General features: G+C 39.9%; 1 protein-coding gene across 1 annotated transcript in view; it reads right to left on the reverse strand.

Moving 5' to 3' along the window:
• The window catches only part of cntnap2a (contactin associated protein 2a), a 170,015-nt gene extending 144,908 nt beyond the window's left edge, over positions 1-25,107 (reverse strand). Inside the window, exons 1-5 of the mRNA XM_030079602.1 lie at positions 25,059-25,107; positions 24,150-24,300; positions 22,220-22,404; positions 15,022-15,165; positions 13,089-13,350 (exon numbers count right to left, since the gene is read on the reverse strand). Coding sequence (XP_029935462.1) covers positions 13,089-13,350; positions 15,022-15,165; positions 22,220-22,404; positions 24,150-24,291 — 733 coding nt within the window. The 5' untranslated portion in view covers positions 24,292-24,300; positions 25,059-25,107. The remainder of the gene's footprint in view (positions 1-13,088; positions 13,351-15,021; positions 15,166-22,219; positions 22,405-24,149; positions 24,301-25,058) is intronic.
• Between the last annotated feature and the right edge of the window lie 2,100 nt (positions 25,108-27,207).

The raw sequence follows: 27,207 nt of genomic DNA on the forward strand, positions 1-27,207 counted from the left end.
GTGAATACATTTAGTTAGCATGGAGAAGTTCAACACTGAGCCCATAAAATTCTGGAACAATTTATCCATTACTCCATTTCATGCACATAGTCCTCATATGCCTACCCTATCTTAATTCAAGCAAGCTATTTACAAGCTTAGCAGAAGAAGGCTTACTGTTGTACGCCACATTTACTGATTAAATACACCAACATGTGCACGCTCACCAGAAAGCAACTGTCCTAAACTGGCTCCTGTCATAAACTGCAGCCCTAATTCCTAAGGTTTTGTTGCCTGAAAGTAATTTTCACACAATTTATCCAGTGCTGAGACTCCAGGCATGAAGGTTGATGTAAACAAAGATTACAGCTGTAAAAATTAACAAGTAGCATTACATTGGGCAACTTCTGCATCTTGTGAAAATGTGAATGAACAGAATGAATGAACAACTAATACTAGAGCGCTTTATATGTATATTTTCTGCAGCAGTGCTCCATAGAAAAGCTTACAACTGTATCAACACTTCAACATGATACCAGAGAGGGTATCCTGAGGGCTCAGATTCAGGAATCCTTTACTTTACTTTACTGTCAGTGGAATGACGGCATGATAAAACAGAACCGCAGAAACGCAACAGCTGTACTTCAGTCATAACAAGATTTCCCTGTGAGACAGACAATAAGGTTTGGCTATGATACTTTCAAATTAATAAAATGCTTGTTTTTCTGCCCTCTGCCATGCAAAGCTATCTGTAAAGTAACTGTACTGGTTTAGTAACAGCTTGAGTTTAGTGGCAAAAATCCAAGGAAAGCAGACTAGATCTTCTTACAGAGGAAAGGTTACGGCTGTAATTGTACAGCTGGCTCCTGACCAATCTAAAGGAAAATATGGAACCATCTGTTTTCTAACATCGCAAAACAGAATGCTCATGAATAATGAAAACAAACAAATAAACAAACTACTGAGGAATACTGGTCAGTATTTGTTATTTAACTTCAGGCACGCCTCAACTTCTGATCCTATTCTCCCTCTCACACACCCTTCACTGTAAGAACAAATGAAACTTCACTGGAAACCAGCAGGGTTATCTTATCACACTAGCAGATTTTGTTTAACCTGTTCTACGCTGAATATGAGACTAAAGGATTTTTTTTTCAGTGTTGCACATGATAGACCCTGCCAAATTTACAGAAGACCAAAGTATCAATGGACACGCAGTACACACACATCTCCTTTAAATCAAGAGTGTCTGACTTTGTAGATTGCCTGGTTAAAATTTAGTGAAAGCAAACCTCAATGTATTTGATAAAGTGACCTCCAACCCAGCAGCTGAGGCTCTCCCAGAGTCTGTGCCAGAATTACACCGGATCCACTTGAGGTCACAAGGTCGCCAAAGTTTGCCATCCAAGATTACAGCATGTTCTCACACAGAACTACACTCACTGAGTATAGCGAGGAAGAGACTCTCACAGCCTGCAAAACATGGCAAAAAATCTCCAAAAAGTCACCATTTGGAAAACCATCCCCATTATGAATTCTCACCATAATATATTATTATATGCTTTATGTAGTAATAAGGGCTCTCTACTGCAAAAGAGAACCATCTCATATTGGTTGAATATGTCATTTAATTCACTCAGTTTATATTGTGACATGTTCAAAGCTATTTGGGGAATGACAAAAAACCTTGTTTGCCACTTAAATGTCACATGCGCTGTCACATGTATCATCACTGTTTAGATGCGCTTCGCCTCTAACTCAGCGTCACCATGGTAACAGAAAGCCATTCTTGCTTCGGTGAGATCAAGCCTTTCATTACCTCGCAGATACCTGAGAACACAGTGAAATGACACACTACGCTCAACAGGATAGGTTACCAAGTGTAAAAATATTAAGTCAAAAATAATATTATCCAATGCAGGTCTCATGACAAACAGATGTGATGCCTGCTGTATTCACAGCCGTTCAGCCTTGACTCATTGAGAAACAAGTGAAAGAGCTGAGTTGAGAAAATGTAAGTCAATTAAAACTTTAGTTAAAATAGCTATGGTAGTGATAGCAACTGCTCTTTTTGTCTTATTGTCCTGTGTTGCTAAAGTAAAACATTTAACTTGTTATAATCAATTTTAAATCATTATTTGTCTGGCATTTTTCAGTCTTTGCAGTTTTTCCTCTGTATTCAAAGCTCATTCGTTGGCTACAAAGTTTATTCCAGTCAAAAAGTGGTGGGAATGATTTGACTTTCTCTGCTCATAATTGAAGGTTGGAGATAAGGTGGCTGAATTTAATGGATGTAACTTACAGTAATTGGTAACACTTTGCAATAAGAGTACAACAATTAACGTTAGGCAACATAAGTTAATGCCGTAATGGTTAATTAAGTGTTAGTTAATGATTATTATGGAATTTACTAATGTTAATAATATCAACAATAACCCTTAAATAACACATAAATTAATACCTTACCATGAACAGCATTAGTTAACGGTTAGTTAACTATGACTTAATGTTTATTAACTGTTACTTAATGTTTATTACGGCAAGCACTTTGTGCTACATCTTTGTGCTACATCTTCAGGGTTTATACAGGAATCCTCAAGTTGAATTTACTACCTTTTACTACCTTTTTTACTACCTTTCAAATATCTTTTACTACCAACACGGCATTGAGCAGCAGCTTTTTTGTTTTTGTTTTTTTTGGTGGGGAGGGTGGGGGCGGGGGGGACATTTTTGTTATTGGGGGGACAACAAACAGCAAAATTTCTGAGAGTAATTGTTGGGGGGGACATGAAAAAATTGCTGTCTGGCACAACTGTACCACCCTCTTTCTCTGTTACGCTCCTTTGAAACTTGCTGTACAGCGTTGAGCGCTCAGCATGTTGCTCACTGTTCTATTTCCACTACAGTCTGTCAAAGTAGCTTTACAAGAACTAGAAACTCAAAATAAGCTCTAAAACTAGAGGAAATACCTTGAATAATCCAACTACCATATTTCACCAATTAATTGCCCGGCCGCAAATAGCCGCCGGGTTCTTATAAACGCCTGGGGTCTGCACGCATTTTGCGTATTAAACGCCCACCCGAATAACCGCCTGGGCGATTATTTGCATTATATTGAGGTAACCCAAAATAAGGCTATTTACCTTATTTTTGCAGAAGTAAACAGTTAGCCGCACAATAACTGTGCGGCGCTTCCGTTTTCTGTCAAAATAAGAGCGCTAGCTAACGTTAGAACAAAAGGGTGTACCGTAATATTAAATCGACAGACTGAAAATATGTTGGACAGTAGCTGTCATCACGATAATGACCTGGTGCAAAAATAAATTAAGGCCTGCAGCGAATAGCCGCCTGGTTCTTTTAAACGCCCAGGGTACAAGTCGATTTTGCATATTAAACGCCCGGGCGATTAATTGGTGAAATACGGTACATCAAACTATTCTTCAAAAAACATATTTTTTGTAGTGTCAACAAAAAACAAAGCAAGATATGGCATCAAATAGTGACATACAGTATATGTTTGAGCTGTACACAGTCCCTTTTAGATTAAATAAAATGAAATGAAACGATGCCACAAAATAATGCAATTTAAAATGCAAAAAAAATAGATATATCTAGAGACAAATTCAAAATATCAGTAAAATATGAACTATTTCTGACATTAATATCCTGACAGACTTTTTGAAAGAATAAAAAGCTCAGTATTTGCTCCTCCTGTGGTCTGTCCTCTCTCTCCCTCACTGTCCTGCACTCCCTTCAGCTTGGAAACAATCATTAGCTATTAGCTTAAACAGTGAGCTGAAAGAGGCAGGTTTTGGACCAAGCAGGGAAAATATCGCTTTTTTCACACCGCTTGGTGAACAAGTGGTGTGATAAATGACTCACTGGCTTTCACTTGAGGAGGTTTTCTTGCTAGTTCTCATCAGGCTGCTGCCTCTCAGGCTGACGGACTGAGTGAAAGTTACCGAGCTGCCGCTCTGCCGGGAGCAGGATGCGGACCAAACCACTTTGAGGCATGGGGGGGTCATAACTTTTTAACACTTAAAAACACACTGTTTTACATTTATAATTAGCACCGCTTGCATTGTACTTTCATTGAATATTATTATATTATTGAAAATTATTTATTAGTGTTAACAATGTTTTTTTGGGGGGGACAACTTTATGGATGGAGGAGTCTTGTCCCCTCTGACCCCCCCCCGGGATTTCCGCCTATGTGCCACAGCATCACAGCTTTGCTCGGATCAAACTCACTGATGTCTGTGGAGCAGAGTTGGACCATCAGGAGATCTGACAGTCTGCCCAGTGCGTTGCGTGTCATCCTTCTGAGCTGGCTAGGCTAACCCTGGGCTAACCTCACAACATGTCACACGACGTCGGGGGAACTATTTAAGTGTGTCATACAACAAACAGATCACTAGCGCTAGCCGACAGGCTACGGGGAGCTACTGAAGTGCGACACACAAACATCACCGGTCAAGCGCTAACGTTAGCTACCGTATGAATTTAAAGCCACCTCTTGCATAATTTATTGCATGACTTGGTGCAAATATTTACCCGCCCCGTGGCAGGTAGACCTCCAAAATTAACTCACCAAGGGAATATTTTAGACGCATTTGGCGAGTGGCGACCGCTATTTTACAACACTGCTCAGAGCTGCGAAAACTTACATTTTCCCATCTCGGCAAGTGGCTTGCTCACACTAACGTTTTGAGACCTGCATGAGCGCAACATGTGGCAGGTGAACCAATCGCGTACACGCTACAGGGTGGCAAATGCAGTCAGGATCACTGATTGGCTATCAACGCCGACACAGGTCCTGGTGTCCTGCTCGCACGTATTTTTCGTTTTAATATTTCTTTAATTAAATGAACTGTAAAGAAAAAAATCAGCATCAATGGAAAAGTCATAATATATTGAAGGGATGATGAAAAAAATTACTACCAATTAAAATTGTGTTAGTTACCTTTTACTACCTTTTAAGGGCCTTAATTTGGGCTCCTTTTATTTACTACCTTTTACTACCTTTTACAACCCCGCGGATACCCTGTCTACAAATAAAGTTTTGATTAATTTGATTGATTAACTAATGTTAGTTGTTGTACTCTTATTGTAAAGTGTTACCCAGTAATTTCATGTCAGTCTACAGTCTATGCAGTCCCTTTGCACTGCAACGGTGTGTGAGTATGGCTGAATATGATAGACAGACAGACAGATAGACAGATAGACAGACAGACTGTATATAGTGAGTGAGCGAGAGAGGATCAGTGTATCAGAGTGGAAAGCTAACACTTCAGGTTCAACTCTGGCTCCCTACCAATGTAGAGATATCCTGCTGGTTTCAAAAGTGTGTGTGTGTGTGTGTGTGTGTGTGTGTGTGTGTGTGTGTGTGTGTGTGTTTATCTGTCTATGTGTGAGTGTGTGTGTGAATTGTATTTCCATTGATTTCAGCCATATTTGCCTCAGGGATCGATGACGGATAAAAGTCAGCATCTGACTGATGTAATGTTGAGAGAGTGAATGAGAGAGACAGACAGAGAGGAAGAGACACACGGGGGCAGGGGGAGCTGGGGTGAGACAAGTTAACATGAATAAATTGGAGCTGAGACTTGATTTTAAAAAAAATGAAGCAATGACTCACTAAGTCATGATGGTGAGTGAAGGAAAAAAAGAAGACATGTGAGGAGGGTAAACACGAGGAGAGAAACCCGCACATGAACAATTGCAAACTAAGGTCACAGTGTTTTTAAAGGCCAGTCAAGTTCCAATGATTTTAAAGTGACTTCATTTTGTTTGTATCCCCAATCTTTTTCTCCTCTTCCATAATGGCCAGAGAAAATTGTGCACTCTGAAATAAATAATAAATAAAAAAAAAAAAAACATAACAGCAAAAGCTTTATACCTGCACAAAAGCCAGCATTAATGCATTTTGCACAGTGAAAATATTGCTGAGTGCAAAGCGAGTGTTTTCAGTGGAATAATGCTCTATTCACAAAGGGCCAACTAAAGTGAAATTGCTGGAGCTTGTTAAACCTTTAATCATTACCAGTGGATAAATGTAAAACCAAAAGAAGAGTAGACTGCTTGGGTTTTTCACCAACGCTAGTTAAGGTTGGAGTTCTCCATAATCTGTTTCAGACAGCGTAAAATGGTTATTGGGCTCAGTTAATGATGAGTTCCTCTGATTAAAAGGAAATGTGGGAGGAATTTGTAACACTGGAGATGAGGATGCTGAGTGAAATGGTCAACGATAGCAAATGATTACAAGCAAATTGAAAGTAAGAAGAAATATGAAGATATTATTTCTGTAACCTTGCCATTCTGTTCCTCCCCCTGTATCTAACTCCCCTCTCTGTCATCTCTGTCCTCTTTACTATTCCTCTCCTCCGCTCTCTTTTTCCCATCGTTCTTCTCTTCCTCTACTCTACTCTCCTCTTCTCTCCTCTCCTCTCCACTTTCTGCTTCCCTCTCTTTCTTCCCTGGTCCTATTACATATTGATCCTGTATGTATAAATGAATTTTGTCTGCTACAAATTTATGAGGCCCTCTGGCTCTCATGAATTTCTCCTCCCCATCTCCTCAGCTCCTAAATATTTGGTCCTCCGAGGCAGTTTGAAGAGCTTTGCACGTCCTCGCAGATGGCAATATGCCACCCGCACAAAGCCTGAGAAGACGACATTATGCCTCGCTTACACACGTGCACACAAACACAAATATGCACACATGGACGCAACACACGCAAATAGACATGTATGTATACACACACACACACACACGCAGAGGAATGAGACAATATCACATTATAATCAGGGGTGGCTGCAGTGTGTTTTTCCCTGAAATCTGTGCCTGAGGCCTTTCCATTATTATAATGTTTTATGCCTCCCATTCTGACTGTGCAAGCAACTCTGTGTGTTTGTGAGTGAGTGTGTGTGTGTGTGTGTGTGTGTGTGTGTGTGTGTGTGTGGGTGTGTGATAGTAATTCTGCATCTCAGAGGACTGATGTTGTTACTTCTAGCTGAGTTGACAGGCATGCATGCACACACACATACACACACACACACACACACACACACACACACATGCAGCATTAACAGAGCAAAACATCTCTGCTTTAGAAGTGATTGAATCAAACGGTTTATGCTGCCTGTGGCTTTGTCCTATTTTGCCTTGAGCCACACTTTTCTGATGGTGAAAGGTTTTGGGGGGATGAGACATTTCTTATGCACTATCGAAAGGCAATTTAGAGAATGGGGAGAAGAATAAATGTGTAAGGAAGCGAGAGAGAAAGAGAGAGAGAGAGAGAAAGTAATGCAAATGAAACAAAGTCATGCATGACAGTATGTATATGATATGATATGATATGATATTTAAAGCCCTTTCAGAAATGCATGTGATAATGGGCTATATAAATACACTTGACTTGAAATTATGTGACACCTACATGTTTTTTTTTTTTTTTGTTTGTTTTTTGTAAAGAAAGTAGAATCATGTATGGCAGTAATCGCCATCTGGCAGCCAGCGGGCTACATGTGGCCACCAAAGCTTCCCATTCGGCCTACAGAATATCAATGAATTCAGAAAGCATAAGGAGGAACAAAATGCATTCCAGTATTTAGGATATTGAGCATTTTTTTCCTTCTATATTGAGGCAACACCAAAAACCACTGAAATGGAAATAATTTTCTTAGGAATGATTTACTGAGCTCAAATATGTGTTTTCAACCCGCAGGCACTAAAGATGTTATAACTCTGCCTGTCAGCTTGTTATTAGTTACCTGCCTACACAACCCGGTGCAGGAGTCAGGCCTACCTCGCTCACAAAGCTCTCAAGTTGTCACTGGCGTCTCAAGTTGTCACTAAATAGCAGCAGCCCAGCAGGTGAAGCTGAAATTAATTCCTGTCTTTCATGAGTGGAACACGACTCGTCCTGTATCTTCATGCAAGCATGGAGATAACGTTTTCCACCAATCAGAACACTGCATAATAGCAAATCCAAACTGATTACATTTGATTAATATTTCCTGCCAATCAGGACTGCGCTCTTCAAGTATGTGTCTGGAATTACAGATTTGAACCATCTTTCCTGAGTGAACTGCCTCTGTGCCGGAGGTCCACGCTCTACTCAGAATATTTCCTAGTCAAGTTTAGTTATTATTATGAATTTTCTGTGTTTTTAATAGTCTGTTCACATTGATACTAGGCTAATAAAAATAACATTAATTTTGTAAGAAAGAGAAAATATTTAACAATACTGGGCTAATCAGCCTAATAAGCCTATTGCTGTTTAATATTGTGTAAAATAAATCAATTTAAATGTTGTTTTCTGAAAATCTGGCGCCCACATTGTCTGCCTAGAAGTGCATTTGGACCTTAGACAAATGTAGTTGATGGCCACTGATGGTAATTAAATTATAAGAGTGATAATGACATACAGCGTGAAAAGCAAGTTGTGAAATACCAAGAAAAATATGTAAGAAAGCAATGATGATGGGAATAATATGCTGCATTTGTGACAAGAACAACAACGTGTAGGAGTGATGATTATTGTTTTCATTTTCTTGCTGGAACAAATCCTTCAAAATTTATGTTACTTCAAATGAATTTGTTTTATTATACCTCTTTTTATTATATAACTTTGTTTATTGTTAATAACTTATCTATATATTTTCATTGTCAGACACATAGGTGTATGTGTGGAGTCTCATTTTATTTTTTATTTTTTTCTCTTGAGGCTGTGCTTACATATTTACACTTTACCTGTGTTTCTATCATCATAACATCATAAGTAATTATATATTATATTATATTATATTATATTATATTATATTATATTATATTATGATAACAAAAACTAGGGCACATTTGCAAATGAAAGAAAACAAACATATTTCTTATGTATGAAAAGCTCTTTGGAAATTTGATTTCTCTGTCTCTGCAAAGGCGCTGGAAACAGTGGATATTGTTTCCATGGAAACAATGTCGGCGCTCGATAGTTTGATCATTAATAGAGAAGGTGATCAGGAGAAACCGTACTCCATGCACACATACACACACAAATACACACACACACACACACACACTTGCTGTCTACCTGCATTAGGGTGAGGACGAAGCTTCTCAGTAACTTCACAGGCTTTCGTTTATTGGACCAAACTATCATTTCATGGTAGGTAATGTGGAAAATACAGGACTGATTGATATTCGGGGAGATCAAAACACGGTTTGGTCCTGCTGTACAAAGTAACACTTTCCGGCTCTGCTGTAACAGGGTGGCTTTATAATTCTGACAAACCAGAATAGAGACAGAGAGAGAGAGAGAGAGAGAGAGAGAGAGAGAGAGAGAGAGAGAGAGAGAGAGAGAGGGAGAGAGAGATGAGAGCTGGAGAGTTAATGAGTAAGTAAAAGGAAAGTGATGGGAAAATTAGATCAGAGTCCCCTCAGGAATCACAACTAAGTACCCTCTATTAACACACACACACACACACACACACACACACACACACACACACACACACCATTTAGAAGACACCCGCAGCCTTATCTGGTGCCTTCTCTCAGCGGCCTCATCTTCTCCTCACTGTCTCCCTCTATCTCTCTGCGTGAGCGGAGGAAGTGGGTGAAATGATAGAAGCTCTCTCATGGGAAAGAAGTGTGTGTTTACGTGGGTCAGGGACAGCCTTAGGGCAAGCTCTCTCTCTCTCTGTCACACACACACACGCACACACATGCTTTGTCTGAATACTTGTGTGCAGGCATGAGTAGATTGGCTTCCTTTGTGTGTGAGCCTCATAGCAGCCATAATCTACCTGTCCCTCTGCCTTCAATCAGAAAAGACCGTTAACTTTAACGACGTGGGGCCCCCATGTGTACCATGGCGATTGAGAATGAGGCTATGAAGAAATATTCAGGTCACTGGCCACTGTCAGAGTTATGGCGCCTTTCCTCATTACTTCCATCCTTCAACTTCTTCTCCCCCCCTCTGCCTGATCTCTGTTTTGTTCTGGTTGAAATCACCCAACATGGTTTTGAAGAAAACCTTATTTGGAAATTAAAAACACTGATAATTGGAGCAGTGGTGCAGCACTGCAAACAAGGCGGGTAGATAGTGGGTAAGACGGACCTACAGCTTCACTCAAAGGGACTGTCCATAATGGCCAGAAGCCTGAATGGCCTGACCACCTGACCATAATGGCCTGACCACCTTCTGGACGGTCTTGATGTTCGCACACACATTCCTGAAACTCCCTTTAACTCCTTGTGCACACCACTAGCTCATCCACGTTGCTGGCCAGTGCTCTCACATTCCCCATGTTGATAGAAGGGATAGCAGGTTTATATATTCTCTTCCGATGCTGTTTTATGCCTGTCTTGCACCCCGTCACCGTCTCCAAAGCTCTCGTGGTACTTCCAGCCTCTCTCCCTGGAACATGGCTCTCTCAACTCTCATGTCTTGGCTAGATTGAATATGTAACATATGTGGACTGTTCGCAGGGTGGATGCTGCAACACTACGCTTCTGCTATTATCAGTGAAACTGGCTTCACCAGGCATGAGAGCAGCATGTGAGTGGTGTGTATGCGCCGCAGAGAGCCACTCTACAAGCTTAAAAATAGACTAGTCTTCTATATATATTTTTATGCAAGGTGTGTGTGGCCCTTTCACACAGAAATGGGCCATAAAGTTTCTATATTTTTTTAAATTAAACTACCAGTATACAGGACATGATTCTAGCTTTGACCACCCTGTTGGCATTTGTTTTGATCGCCCTGTGCCATTTATTTTGCCAGTACCAGCTGGCTAATGGACACTGTCGATGTTAAATTTCCCATTTCACAAGACCTGGTGAAAAAGTTTGACAGCCCTGAGCTGGGTCCAAAAACTGAAGACACAATCCCAAAATGAGCACTGCCTATACTGATCACACAACCCTACACCTTACGCGCGCTGCAGGCGATACATTTGGCAGCACATCCGCTCCGCAAATGGTCCGCATATGTTACGTGTTCAATGTTCACCGCCTCTACCAGTGCACACATCGCCCTGAGCTGGAAGAAGTGGTCCAACAACAAATAAAAACAAGCACAACCCTTAACCACCAAGTTGTACCCATTGTTGTGACATCCAAGGAAGGCTAAACAGTGTGAAAAAGCATTAAAAACTTTAAAAACACAGGAACAAATAGGAATTAAAAACAAACAAGAGACACTGGTGCTGCCACAACAGGCTGCCACTTGCCCGGTGCCATAGAAACAGCTATGACCTGCACTCAGGGATCATTATAAAAAAAAAAAAATAAAAAAAAAAACACTAAAAATAGACTATGGTTTCTTAAAATTTATATCAGTTTGACACTACTTTCTATGACGTATACTATAAATTTAGGTGCTTATAAAATGATGGATGGACTGTGTTACTGTTACCGTAAAGTTTGCCCTGCGCTACATGCCTGCTTTTAAGTCAACCGCTGATTAACATATTATTCCCACTGGGAAAACAAACTGTGCTGGGTGTTCTCCATGGGAGCGTTTCTCTTTCCCCCGCCCTCTCATGCTCTCGCTCTCCCAATTTGTCTACGTGTGTGTGTGTGTGTATATGTGTTTGTGTCTGTGCACGCATCTCCTTTGCATCTCAGTATATCTGCCATTAAGGGGGACTAAGCATTTCATTACCAGTCTACAGAGCTCCCACTGTGTCATTTATTGAAGCCAGTGTGTCGTTCTTTCTTAGAGATAATAATAATGGGATGAAAAGAGGAAGCGTGTGTTTGTGAGTATGTGTGTGTGTGTGTGTGTGTATGGGTGCATGTATTTGTGTGTGTGTGTGTGTGTATTCTAGAAATACTGATGTAATCGCAAGCTTGAGCCCAAATAGCCTATAGGGTAAGTCTGTAATAATCCCAACCCCTGGGCATAATGGCCTATTAAAGCAGTAGTGGACAGAATAAATGAGTATGTCCGAGAGAGTGACAGGAGGAGAGGGAGAAAGACTGAGAGAAGAAATGAAGGGAAAGGGAGAAGGTATTTAGAAGAAACAATGGAGAAAGGAGCAGAGAGATGGGAAATGATATGGGCTATTAAAGAAAATTTTCAACTTGGGCGCTGCGGTATTTGGTCTTTGCCGTCATGATTTTGTTGAAAATTTGTAGCTTACTTCATTTACAAGCTTTTTCAATTGTCCAGCAATCAAACACAATAGATTGGCATTCAAAAAATAGATTTGAGAGCAAAACAATCAACAGTGCAATCAAAAAATGTTTTATTGCAAGTAAAATAAATTTGTGATTTAAATGCAAATCAAAAACTTTGCGAATCCAAACATTTTGTTTACATATCCAAAAGTTTTGCTTGCTGTTGAGCTGAATCTCACTGGCAGGACCTACGGTGAGAAATGTGAGGCACATCTCTATTGGCCAGTGTTGATTAGCGTTGCTCTCAACTCTCACTTTTTGATTGCAAACCTATTCTGTTTGATTGTGTAATAAAAAACAAAAAAACACGCCCAGATCCCTGCTATGACCCACGGGGCAAACAGTTTCTGACAGCTGAGAACAAAAAGCCACTAAATTACATCCTTCCAACACAGTAACAGTCACAGTGCAGTTGTCTTTGTTTTTAAATAGCTGTGACTCAACAATTATCACATGTTTCAATTATAATAACCCAATTACAATTTGGATGGATCAACAAAGTTTTCCTGATTCTGATTCATTCAGTCTATTGGGAAACAACTTCACACACTGATGACTGAGCCTATCAAACATCAATAAAACTCCCTGCATTTTACATTGATGACATTGCAAAGCTGGTGCCTGTGGTAACAATCCTCCGATGGTGCACAGCTGAACTTTGGAGATGCATTTTACGTCAACCACAAGTCGCAATCTCTACCGACATTGCATACCTAAAATTATATCACAGCTAATTACCTCGTCTAAGGATTCCACAACAGTATCTCTTTTTCGCCTAATTTTTCTGTGTGTTGAATGCAACCCATAACTGTATTTTTCAAGCAGCATTCAATTTACTGCCACAAGAGGGAGACAGATTGTACACAACAGGAAAGTTCGATGTGATCAAGGCATGACGTGGTGTGTGTGTCTGTTTGTTTACCTACCTGATGATATGTCTATCCTGTTGTTTTTGGTCATCCTCGTCACGTTGATATGTACTGCAACTTTGCCCTCCTCCAGGGAGATCTCCAGAGTCCCGTCGTCAAGGTTACTGAAGAGGAGAAGCCCGTCCGGGTTCCAGGTTCGGAACTGGAAGCCCACAGATACTGTGTTGTGATTGGCTCGCCCTGGCAGCTGCAGGAAACTGGTGGCATTGAAGAAGACCGGGAAGGTGTGGGTCTCCACACAGGTGAAGGACAGATTGCGCTGTGTTCGAATGAGATACAGAAAAGCACAAAGAGAGGGAGAGATTGGAGAGTCATCAGTGGGTCTTCAAAGAGAAAAGACAAAAACAAAACAAATCCCAGGGATGTGGACCTGCATCATAAGTTGCTGGAGAGATTCAAAAGCCCCATGACACTGCTGAAGATCGTAGGAGTTCACACCAGGCTTTAAAGAGAGCCCTAGGCCAAGAGATATATTTTCTGAGCACAGGTAAACAGGCCAAATGTGGCTTTGAGTCTAGCCCATGCCTGCTTATCTTTAGATGTCCCACACCAAAGTGGGATGCATTCAAAGCCAGATTCTGCCTGTACACATTACAATAGTATTTCTCTTTGGCTCAAGCTCCCTTTGAAACCAGATTTGAAAACTGACATTTTTGTGATGAGTAACCCTCACGTCACAGTGAGTGTGTTAACCAGCACATTCGTTGTTTACTACTGGGGATACTCACACACTGCTGCACCTTTTGGCTGCGTCAGACTACAATAAATGTGTGTTGCAATAATCCAGAGTGTGGTGTGGTGTTTGTGTGCCGGCAGAGAATAAACAGTAACGTGGACTTTTAGCACTAATTACCACTGAGCCTTCCCAAGCTTGCTCTTAATCAAATCATTAGCAAACTCACAATATTGAGCTGCCCTATTACCAACTATAGATGATTCTTGATTATGTGCGTGTGTGTGTGTATGTGCCCGCACACTATGCATGAGTATGCAAGTACATTCTAGCAGAACATTGCTTGTGTGTGCTTGCTTGCTTATGTCTTTGTGGGTTTGTTACCAAGTGCATCTGCATGTATGTGTGTGTGTGTGTGTGTGTATGTGTGTGTGTGTGTGTGCATGTGTGAGAGTGTGTGTTTGTGTTTGTGCATCCTATTCTCGAGAGCGGATCTGTTTTGATTAGGATCGAATGGCTGTGGGTGTCATCAGAGAGAATTAGAGGTGCTGCTTTAATGAACTTGATTAGTGCCTCCATTTGTTCAATCAGTTCAACAGAGACCCAAGGAGATATGCTGGCTGTTTACTGCTGAGGAGGAATAGGAGGCAGGGAGAAACAAGACTTTACAGAGTCAATCAAAGACTGTTTGACTGATTTAAAGTTGGCATAATCCTAAATGTAAACAAGTTATGTCCAGCGATTTCAGAGAGCTGTGCATTTAATGATGAGAAGCAACACATTTAAGATGCTGCTTCTAGTGTTGAGACGGGTTGAAAACAAAACCTGCTCCACCGCCATTACAGTGCAGCTCTCTCTTAATAAGCTGCAGTGAACTGGCAGCCAGGATATCAAAAGAGACGTTTAAAATGGTGAGACAAACACGTGAAGGGGCGAGCGTCGGGTTGTTGTGGCACGTATGCGATTAATTATGATTCTGTTAGACAATTCTGGTGCACAGGTAAGAATCCGCTTCCACACACAGGTCATATACACGGTTAAAGTGTCACAGTAATGAGCATTTTTAGCGTTCAGGGGCCCTTATGAGCCTGTTTGTATGTGCGCACCTGTGTGTGGGTGTCTGGGTGGATAGGAACATAGCATAGCTTTAGCAACAACATACATCTATTTTGAACTGTTCAGAGTTCAATACATATAAATATATATATATATATATATATATATATATATATATATATCTGTGTGTTTTTTCCTTACAAAGCTGGAGGTGTCTAGTTTCTTGCGTCGGGCCAGGTCAGTGATGTTGTCTCCGTTGTAGTTGATACTCTCCATGCAGCCTTTAAAGTTCTTCCTCCCCCCACCCACTGGCTTCCCGCTGTACGGCATTCCTCCGAAGCTCAACTAGAGAGAGATAAACAAAGAAGGAGGAGGGAGATGGAGAGAGGACAGAAATGAGTGGAGGAAATAGAGAGACACATAGAAAATAACACAAAAAAGTGCATTTGATTTAAGTTTAATAGTTGTCCACCACCCACACTGGGATTGTTTTGTTTATGATGGATATGATTGTTAGTAACCCTTGAAATTAAAGCTGAATCCACCTTAGCCTAGACGCAAAGAGGAGAGGGAGAACAGACAAAATGAAGGAAGGAAAAAAGAGGAGGTGGGGATCTCACAGCTCCTCCCCCTGCAGCTTGTAAATTGCTAACAGAAAAATGTAGAAAAAAAAACATTCCTCTGGCTGTGTTGTTCAGCAAACTGCTCTGAAAAATAATGGTTTCATTTGAAATTGCAGTGTAAATGTGCATATATTATCATAGAAATCACCAAATAAAAGTAGATCTGATCCTGTAATGGGTCAAGGAGCCAAGATGTATTTCAAACCCAAAACAAGTAAACAGTCATCCCCAATGAATGATGCAAGCTCGCTTTGGATAAATTGGTAAACAAATTTTGTGAATACACTCTGTGCAACACACTCAGAGCAACGATCCATTTCATTCCCTCAAGTTTGAACCACTGATCTAAAACCAAAACCTGGAGCTGTAAAAAAAAAAAAAGAAAGAAAAAAAATCTATGATCTGTCTTTATCAACCTGACTTGAAGTTTTCCAGTTAAACGGTTTCCCATTGACTGTACAATCTGTCAGCTTTAAGTCATAATGAAGGAAAAAGCTGAATTTGGATTTTTACCTCACCTTTATTATTAACAGACAGATAAGTTAACACCTTTCATCCAGATGATAACCAGTGTTTTTTTTTACTACCACTCTAAAATACCTTATCGCAACTGCTATTAGCCATTTGCCAACAGGATGGTTAATCTGGCTCAATGTATTTACAGATGAATGCGAAATTATGTAAGTACCACTTTTCATACAACTTAAACTATCTATACTACAGGCTACAATAATGTCATATCATTGCACATCTGCAGTACATCAAGTCTCCTCATGTGACGTCCACATCATCTGTGGATTATTTTCCCACTACTGTACCTTGAGTGAATGTGGTTTTTCAAATGCATGCTGAATTTTATCTTATTTTGGGAATACTAGTTTGGCTGCTGACAGACTTTCTGTTGCTTCAACCAGAGTGGACAGTCTATTACTACAGTAGCCATCCTGGGTATATTGGGGATGAGTGGTTTCAACCCAATCCCATCAGTGGCTACACTATTTCTGCGGTGCAAGACAGTAATAGTTAGTTGTGCGTAAGTTTTGACTTAGTACAGCTGCTGCAACTAGTCCCAGTACACGCCTATTAAGCTGCAGTATCCAGTTTGCATGCCAAGTTAGGACTGCAGTAGTGATGAACGTGGCACTAAAATGATGTGGAAAAACACACATGCAGGGGGTTAAGGGACAAAAGGAAGGGGACAGAGGGTTTGAGGGAAATAGGAATAATGAGAGGGGAGGAGAGGAGATGGTAGCTGAATAAATAGGCTTCTGGAGTAAACCCCTGAAGGACATGGAATTAATGAAAATGTAGAGTGTGTTTGGCAGTTTCTTTACAATAGTACATGTGTTTAGATTTCTGTTTCAGACTAGCTCCGGGGGGGTAGGTGGTGTGCAATTATCAGTAGATGTGTGGTGTGGTGGCGTGTATGTGTGGACAATATGTGTCTGTGGTAATGCTTCACTACTCTTAGTAATTACTGCCAATGGTAGACACAAACACACCCAAACAATCAGTCTATAGGCTTAACTGGGAGCAGGAGACATACACACACACACACACACACACACACAGAAGGCAGACTAGATGGAGTTGGTAAGCTTGGAGTAAAAGCTTGTTGTACTTATGCTATCTGTACAGAGACTCAGTCAGGCAATAACACCACTGCCAATATCCCTCCAGGGTTCACGGCAAAACACACAATCAACAAACACACTCGCACGCATGCACACACACACACACACACACACACACACACACACAAAACCGAGCGGTTCACCCTGTTGTGTAGATTTCCCTGAAGATCCCTTAATTCAACAGCTTCAGTTTAATTGGAATGTGGTTTGTCCGGTCCCATTTCTCTGTACCCACTTAACATTGGAATGGATCAGCAAAACCTAGTAAAGGTCACACATTGACACACACACGCACATCGATAAACACGCATGGATGCATGGATACTTATGCACACACATATACACATTACACACATACGATACTGATGATGTATTCCTGAATCAATTTCCTGCTTTAAGTATTATTAGCCGCACTCGTTGCATTCCATTACTGAAAGACATTAATTATGTGTGTTTTATGGATTAGTATTATAGCCCACTGTAATACCAATATCTAATTTCCTGTGTGGTATCAACATACAGTACAGTTGAGAGAGGAGACTGGAGACGAAGCTGCTTGCAGAGAAGGGTTGAAAAAAAAAAAATACACCCTGAACATTAGCAAAGATATACATACACACAGACACTCAGGGCAGGATGCTGAGCAAGTATGCTATTTTCCAGCAATGCCCTACACTTGCAACACTATAACAGCATAATGTTGAGGAAAAACAGCAACACAGGGAAGAAGAGATTGAAAAAGACTAAGAGTAAAATAAGGAGGAAAAGAATGTGAGAAACGAGAGGAGAAAGAAAAACTTGAAGAAGAAATACAAGACGGTTCAGATGATGAAAAAGAAGAAAAAGAAGACGAAGATGATGATGATGATGATGATGATGATGATGATGATGATGACGATGATGTGGCAGCATCCGAAACAAAAACTAGAACACGCTGCGTGGTGATGCCATGCTTAGAAGATCAGCAGCATAATAATGGCAGCAGACAGCGGGAGAGGGGAAAGGTGTGCGATGCTATGACATTACAGCTTTGTAACAAGCACAGAGGAATGGAAATGGAAAGGGGAACAGGCGAGAGGTGGGGGGGGGTTAAGCAGGAGCGGTGAGTTTTGGGGCTCGTAAGGCTAACAGTTAATTAGTGTACCATACTGACTTTTCTTAGTCAGCACGGGTGGGAGGGTAGGCCACGGAAACAGTGCAGCAAGTCATTACAGAGGCAGTGTGAGCAAGTGTGAGGGAGGAACAGAGGCTGTGGTCATACTTTTAAGCGTAATGTGGCTGTAATCATCTGATCACCCCAAGATGCAACAAATGACAGGTCTGCACACACACAAACAGACACAAAAACACAAAATTTGGTTCAAACTGCTATCAGATCTTTAAATGCCAGATGTGGGCATGGTCAGACTTCAGGGGTGATCTGAACTCCGCACAGTCTGCACACAATCCAGCCACAATGAGCATCCAAGCGCTGCAAAAACATTTTCAGGCCAAGTGTTTAAAGTTATAAGTTATAATAACGTCTTGGCCTGTTACATAATCATGTGCTCATAACTATTTGAGCTTGCTGTGATAATTTTGAATAATGATTATGTTCCTCAATCTTTTTTTTTTTTTTTTTTTTTTTTTTTTTTTTTTTTTTACGTCCAAGTGTCAAGAGGCTTTTAGGACAGTGTTAGAAAACAACTCAGGTGTGTTTCCATCAGTTGGGATGAAGTTTTTTTTTCCTCTCCCTCTGGCCATATGGCATAATTCAAAATGAGACTGATGTTCACTCACGCAAGCATATGTATGTATTGAGATAGGCACCAATGCATACAGGCACACACACACACACACACTGTAAAGGGTTTCCCATAGATATGGGAATTTCCCAAGAGGGGAAATCACAAGTCCTTCACATAACATAACAAACCAAACACAAGAAAAAGCAGAAAAACATATTTCTTTTCACAATGCTTTTGTTTTTTGCTCAGGTCGAATTTACTGACCTACTGTACACAAGCAGGGGCAGTCAGGGTCTGCCAGGCTCAGCCCAACATACAAGATGCCATTTATTGATTGGTCAGGCCACTCGATCAGTTTGTGATGAATTTCATCAAAAAAGAAGTTGCAATGTTGGAGAAAAAGCAGAATCCTATTAAGTTGTTTCCAGCCAGGAGATGTCAGAGATTATAGCCACAGCTACAATCAGCCGGTGGTGTGGATGACGACTGAGCCAACAGCTGGACACCAGCTCGCTGCTCCTCCCACCGCTCGCTGTCAAGTGCCGTTAGCCATTAGCTGTTTGTCTAACTGACACAGGATCACACCATCATGTCTCTGGCTGAGAGCATGAATGGTAGTATACTTATAATTAGGGCTGGGCAACAATTGAAATCTTTAATCGCAATTAATTGCATAATTTGTCTGATTAATCACAATTAATCGCATTGTATTCGCAAAATCCAATAAGTATTGGATTTTTTTTATTTCAATGTTCTGCTGCCATATAAACGAAAGTGCCATAACATTTGTTGTGCAAACACTTTTAACATCACCACTTATCAGTAACACATATTTAGTGTAAATCTCAACTTAAAAAATGTCATAATAATAATAATAATAATAATAAATAAAATAAATAATAATAGTAATAATAATAAATTAAAGCTTATTGCCACTGCCAGGACATTCTCTTTATGAAAAAAAAAAAAAAATCTACCAACAAAATCCTGAGCCACAATCAGGACAAACAGGCAATTTCTGAGGTAACAGCAGAAACTTTTAACAGGGAGCAGCATTACCAGTCTATGTTCAATACCAAAGTGTGAAGCACAAAAAAGTTCACTACTGAAACTTCCTTTACAGGGGACTAGAATGTAAAGCGCATGTTTTACTGGACTTCTGTTTTTTTTCTATTCCTCTGCACTAAGCCAGTTGCTAAGGCACACACGATTATTTACATTTTCATAAGATAAAGAAGCTCTCTTTTTATTTTGCACAATGTGACCAGCAAGAGAAAACAACCTTTCACAAGCGATTGTTGCGCAATCAATAATCAACCATGTTGTCTGTGTCGCTGTCCGTTGTGCTGCTGCAACCGTGTATAAACAAAAGTCTGTTTATAATGAAAGTACAACAGTCTGTGTGCGCGGGGATCCGGCAGACCTGGTGCTGGCCGGCACCGCGTCAGTACAGCCAGCACCGGCCGCGGCACCGCGCGGTGTGCGGCAACCCGGTCAGGTCTATTCTGCTGGATCTGCCAGGTGCCGCTCCGGCTGTCAGTTGGACCTTTCTGAAGGAGGAGGAAGTTACCTCCGAAACTGTCACGGTAAATAAACATCCCATGTCTGATTAAAAGGACCAAAAACGTCTTTTAGTTAAAAGGAAGACATGATGAATGTATTTGAACTACACTGATTTATAATGTCGTCGGGCCATGCCTGTGTCTGTTTCAACGTGATGACGCGCACACCAGGGGCAAACGTGCTTGGGCGCGTTTGGGCTTTAGACTGAGTGCAACAGACTTTTACAAAATAAAAGCATGTGAGCAACATGTGTTAATGCGCGATAAAGTAAATATCGGCGTCAATAGTCTAATGAATTAACGTGATAATAACGCGTTAACTTGCCCAGCCCTACTTATAATACATAAGTATATAGTATTATAACATTACAAATGTATTACATTAAAGGACATAATACAGTAGGTTTGTGGCTGTGCATTTATAAACTAAATGCAAGTGTGTCCATTGAGTGTGTGCGCATGTGTGTTTGTGTGTGTGTGTCACGGACACGTCTTGGCATACAGCTATAACTAAACCAATAACTTTAAAATGAACAGCACAACATCACATTGGAAATTAATATAACAGCAGTGGCCGTAATCGGATGTCTGTGGCAATGCGACAAATCTCCACGTGTTGCATGCCACACGGCTTTTGGAATTAAATAGTTCGTTTTAATATTCTAACACATTTCTGTTCACAGTGCTAATTTCGTCGGCTATTTTTCAATTTAGTTTTAGTCTTGTGTCAAATGCCCTTATTAGTTTTAGTCATATTTAGTCAACATGTATTCTTTTTTGTTTAGTCACATTTTAGTCGACGAAAAGTCTTGACATTTTAGTCTAGTTTTAGTCGAAGAAAATCCAAAGTATTTTAGTCTAGTTTTAGTCGACTAAATTACAAAGTATTTTAGTCTAGTTTTAGTCAATAGTCTTTTTTTAGTCTTTGACCTGCATCATGTTGGCTTTTTTAAAATTTAACAATGTTAAATTATTATTTTAAAAATGTAAATTGCTTATCAAACAGACTTAATAATTCAGCTACCAATGAATGAGCAGTAGTATGCATGTGATAACATAGATTGAAAAATAAGCCGAAGTGATACCTCTTCTCTGAATAGACAAGCTAAGCCAGTGTGCTGCTGTTAGCCAGTGAAAATAGAGCGGAGTGGCAACTCTTCGTTTGTTACACAATCTATGTCAGTGCACTCCTGTTTTAACTTTGTTCTCACCACGCTACGGTGGGTGTGTGCTCCTCAGTCACACACACACACACACACACACACACACACACACACACACACACCTCGGCATGAGCACACAGCAGCGCAGGAGGAGAAAAATGAACGCGCGGTTGTGCCACATTAAAAATAGTCCGTGCGAAACACCGCAGATTTATATTTTTATTTATTTATTTATTTATTTATTTATTTATTTATTAAGCGGTTTTTCAAGGCAGGAAAAATTACCCGAGGCAAAAAAAGAATCGAGGTACTCGATTACTTCGAGTAATCGTTTCAGCTCCACCTTGAACACACACACACGTGGGCAATGTGTGAACCAAAAAAGACAAACTGTTAATCACAGCTAAATCAGCTAAAATTTCATGATCATGATCATCCTGATCTGGCAAAATGTGATCTTTTGAACAAAAATCATGTAAAAATGTTGTTACAACTAGCCATAAGAAAAGAGGTGCAGTTTATACGTGCTTGTGTTCAAGTGCCTGATCTGTACAATGGCACACATCACATACCTGTTTCCTGTTCAACTCTTTTGTGAGCGACTGGATGTGCATGTCTCTTCCAGTTTTCTGGATTCAACACCTCATTCTCTCAGGTGTGTGTGCACTGTGTGTCCATTTTGCCACTCACCTCATAGTCGAGATCAAGGTGGTCAAACTCTCCATTGGTCCTGAAGTGTTGTGTGTGTCTGTCCAAGGTGAAGTTGACGTTACGACGGTAGCGTTCGATCACCACTGAGTGCCAGTGGTGGTCGTCCAAAAGACTGCCAGTTGTCACAGAGGTATGACCCAGTATAGAGCCATACTGGTTACTGCCTGTAATGAGCAAATGACAAGAAGGAGAAGAAGAAGAAGAAGAAGAAGAAGAAGAAGAAGAAGCAGTGTTTAGAGTCAAAGACAATACATCAAATGCTGTAACTGATGTAGCTGTTAACATAATTTAATAAATGAAGGAATCTGAGAAATGTCCCACAGAAAAAAAGTAGGAAAAAAAAAAAAAAAACCTAAATCTCTAAATCTGAAGCTCTGTTGCAGAGGCATGATAATTGTGAGGTGTCAGGAACCACTTCCAATTTGATTTCAAATTGCCTAATTCACCAGAAATGATAAGCCACTGCACTAATGATACCTCTTATCAATTATTAAGTATGTCGAACAGGTGGATGCTTATTGAGAAACTGCTGTGCAACCTTTTAGACCTTTTGGTGTGCTGTCAATCACAAATAATTCAGTAATTTGACATTAGGGTGGATGGGGGTCACATATGTACTCACTCTCAGATCAGGCTGAGGGGGAAGTCTGTATTTCTAACAAACTGCAAGTCTGCTAGCTTAGCTCGGTGGCAGGCCTCTTCAAAACAAGGCGCTGCTGGAGACCGTTTCTTTAGAGCCCCAAGAACGTCAGAAAAAAAAAATTACCATAAAAATATCTCAGAACAGCTCATGCAGCACGATCCAAATGTTCAGAAGCCCAACGATTGCACCGTGGGTCCAAAAGCCCAATATTTATCTCATTATCTTTCAGATTTTCCACACTTGTTCCACACCGTGCCAACAGTCACAGTAGCAAGTAGAAGCTGCCTTCAAATACTGTTGGAAATATTGTAATTACCGGTAGAGCACGCTTCAGTGACCCAGCAAAGTGGTAAATACAAATGGGAATCCAATTACTTGAAAATTTTCACTGGTTTCTGTAGTGCGTGCTCACATAAGGCATTATGCCAACTGTGCCTTAGCTGTTTTTGAAAAATAATTTTGAGACAAAAGTAACTCCACACAGTAATGTCTTTCTGGCGTAATAAAACTCCAATAATGATGTGTATAGTCTTCTCCTCCTGACAGCTTATACAGTTGGAATCAATCAATAATGGAACTGATAAAGAAGGGAATTGCTCAGAAGTAAGTAAAAGTAAAGTTTATTTATAGAGCATATTTAAAAACAGCTCAAGCAGTATCAGGTATCAAAAGTTCAGAGGTGGACTGATAACTCAGATATTGATTTAGGTACTTACTTTACTTCAGACCCATGATCTTATTTACCACAACCACATACTGTTTCAGAGTATTTTCCAAGCCAAGTGGAGACACAGTTGATTATAGAGATACAGTAAAATGCAAAAAAGGTAAACAGGGTACAGGAAAATGAGGTATCAGGAGTAGTGTGATGCTTATGGCCTTCAGTCGTCTAAAAGTCACAGAGAGAACTGCTGACTGCATGCTAAAAAAGCTCATACTACACAAGAGATTATAATCTTTAGCTGCCTGTGTAGTTTTTATCCCTGGAAAGTGGGACAAAAACATCTGAAGATTTCACCTGTCAGTCTAATGTGACTGAAAATCTTATGAAATTGATGCTTCAAGTTAATCTGACTGTCATTCTGTCACTGCACATTCAAAATAGCCCCAAAATGTGCATGGCTCATCAAACTCACTTTGCGTGTGTGTCCTCTGTGGCTAAGCAATTTCCAAATACTTGTGTGTATGTGTGTATGTGTGTATATGTGTGTGTGTGTGTGTGTGTGTGTGTGTGTGTGTGTGTGTGTGTGTGTGTGTGTTGCCCACCCAGGTTAATCTGCAGCAGCAATTTGGCCTTGCGGAGCTCCAGGGTGATGTAGTCTCCCTGCTGGCCCTCTCCGTGGAGGATAATGCCCTCGCTCTCCGATGTCTTGAACTTCAGTGCAATTACATCCTTAATGATCTTCATCTTCTTCACCTGCACAAATGTGAACACACACCTTGAACACTACAGGCTCATTTAACTTCACAGGAGCCCCATTCTCAAGCAGAAAGAGTTTGATCAAAATCAGCAAGGAGTTCATACTTTTGAAAAATGCCTCTCCATGTTAAACCATACCCCAACAACCCGTTTCAGCGAGATATACATCAAATACACTAAGCCAGATTCTCTCAAAAATTAATTTGTGTTGTCAAAGACAGCAATATTACACCTTAACTGCATAAATTAGTGCATACGTTTAGCTTCCAATTTTAGAGGCACCAGATCAACACTTGTCTCTTTTTTCTTCCCTTGGATGTCAGTGTTATATTTTTTTCCATATCTGTATAATCATATTTTGATATCCACCCCCTCCCTACACCCAACGCGTTGCAGTTTACATACTTTGCTTTTTAACTTTTAACTTAATGACATGAACTCAACTTTTCAGTTTTGCAGTAACTATATTTTATGATCATCTTGTAATTTACAAGAAAAAAAAATCATTTTTATCCTTGACTTGAAATAAAAGAAAGTTTTCATGGCTCTATATTCTCTGAAATTAAACCTATATATTTTTTTCTCCACATCAAATTATTTCCCTTGCTTTTATAGCAGAAAGGTAGAAACCCTCTGACATTGATCACAGCTCCATGTACAGCCTCAGCAGTAGTGACTTTTGCATAAAACAACTGATTAACATTGATTACACAGTCAGGATAATTATAAGTAGCAAAAAAAAGCAATTGCAGTACCTTAAAACGATATGAGATTACACCTTGACCATCAAAGTTGATCACGTCCGCCCCTAAGAAAGACAGGGACAGGAGGAGAGACACAGCGAAAGACAGAGACAGGAAACAAATAAACAGCATGAGAATGAAAAGAGAGCAAAAGAGACAGACAAAGAGGAGGAGCAAGAAAAATAAAGATGGTGACAGTGAGAGACACAGAGAAAGAGAGAGCAAGAGGGAGAGGGATTAGTGATAAATTGAGATTCCAGATAAGGAAAAGTCATGTGCAGGTTAGCCAGCCAAGCAAAATGGAAGAGCGCGGAGAAAATGGAAGATAGAAATCAATCCCAAAAGAAAATAAATCAATACTCATCCCAAAGACATATCCACTAATTTAACCATTTGATACATTGGCTGCTGGGACCTCCTCTCTTTCGGGACTGAGGCAAAAATGAACTATATTATATAACAACGACGACCATGATCCTCTGCATTTTGCCCAGAACTAATTGATATGTTTATCATGTTCAAACATTACAAAAGTATAGGTACCTATTATCAAAAAAAAAAAAAAAAAAAAAAAAAAAATTCTTTGAGACATCTAGTTCCTTTAAGCACCTAAATCAATAAATGAAACATAAAATACACACACACACACACACACACACATACATGTTCAAAACAAAGAGAATGGTTTGATTGGCATCTCACATAACAGTTTATAAATAGACAGATATAACTCCCATCAAATTATGAAACCAGCGACCTATCAGCAAATACACAATTTACATAATTACAGGTTATGTCATTATAAGAGTAAGCTACAAATATAGCAGTGAGAGTGCACTGTAGCTCTATAAGATATCAAGCTGATATGTCAACAACACAAGAGCTACTGTAACATCATCTGACTATAAGGTAGGGTGCTTTTACTTTTTTTTAATTTTTTTATTGCTGTTGCCACTTGTCTGATGTTGTGTACTTTTAATCTTTTAATCTTGTGCCTTGCTGCTTTTATGAGAGTGTCAAACTCAGTTTTGTTGTAGAAATTACAATGGCAATAAACCTCCTTATGCCCTCATGTTATGTCCTTATGTCCTAATGGGTATGATAATAGACTGATACACTTTCACACAATATAAATCAATGTGTGAAATGCCAAGTCAAATCACTGGAAACTATGGTTTGCTTGTTCATATCGTAATCTTTAATCTTTATCATAATCCTCTTGACCTGTGTTCTCTCTTTGTGCATTTTTTTTACTTTTTCGACAGATGTGATGATTTTGTAATATGGATTGGAGTTACACAGTTTACTTTCCTCTTCTTAAAACTTTCACACAGTTTTAGATTTCACATTGTTTAGATTTTACTCCTGTGTTAGAAGAAGTACTACACTGGTGTGTCCAAGGATGAATACTGGATACACTTTAATGTTAATGGGGTGCTGTTTCAGGACTAAGACGTTCACAAACTACTCTCTGTTGCTTTTGCAAGCTCAGTTCTACAAAATTAATAGGCTGTAGTAACTGGACATTACCACTCTGTGCCTTAGTTGCTCAGCACAGAATTTCATGGTGAGAAAAATTAAACACTGTGTAGAAAGCTATGCATAACCGATTCAGGAATGCAAGTACTGTGAAATTTCATTTAAAAGCTGTGTCTCAATTAAATGCTTAGTTTCTTTTACAGGCTGGGTATGACTGCACATTTTGACAAATAAACGCAAAAAGGAAATAAAGGCAGGTCCCAAATACAGACAGGTCCAACATACATGCCGGTTGCTTTTAATTAATAAAGCAAACTGAAGCCTGGGCTACTGATTGAAGTTTACCAGCAGTGTTGGCCAAGCTACGTGGAAAATGTAGTGAGCTAAGCTACCAGTTACTCTGCATTAAATGAAGCTTCACTACACTGAAGCTAACCTCCAGATAATGTAGCAAGCTAAGCTACAATACAGTGACAAAATGTAGCTTAACTACATCAATAACAAAACTGCCAGTCAAACAAAATGTTCAGTTCAATAGTTGATGAAGCTGTGCTCTCTCTGCTTTTACTGCTACAAACCTTGGCAACAAAAAACATCTGAAAAACATCTTTCACATAATAACAAAAAGTAGGTGGGACGTATATACTAATGTGGCGAAAGTGTGCATATATATTAGTGTGTG

Source organism: Myripristis murdjan, chromosome 20 (assembly GCF_902150065.1).
Source record: "Myripristis murdjan chromosome 20, fMyrMur1.1, whole genome shotgun sequence".
Lineage (NCBI taxonomy): Eukaryota > Metazoa > Chordata > Actinopteri > Holocentriformes > Holocentridae > Myripristis > Myripristis murdjan.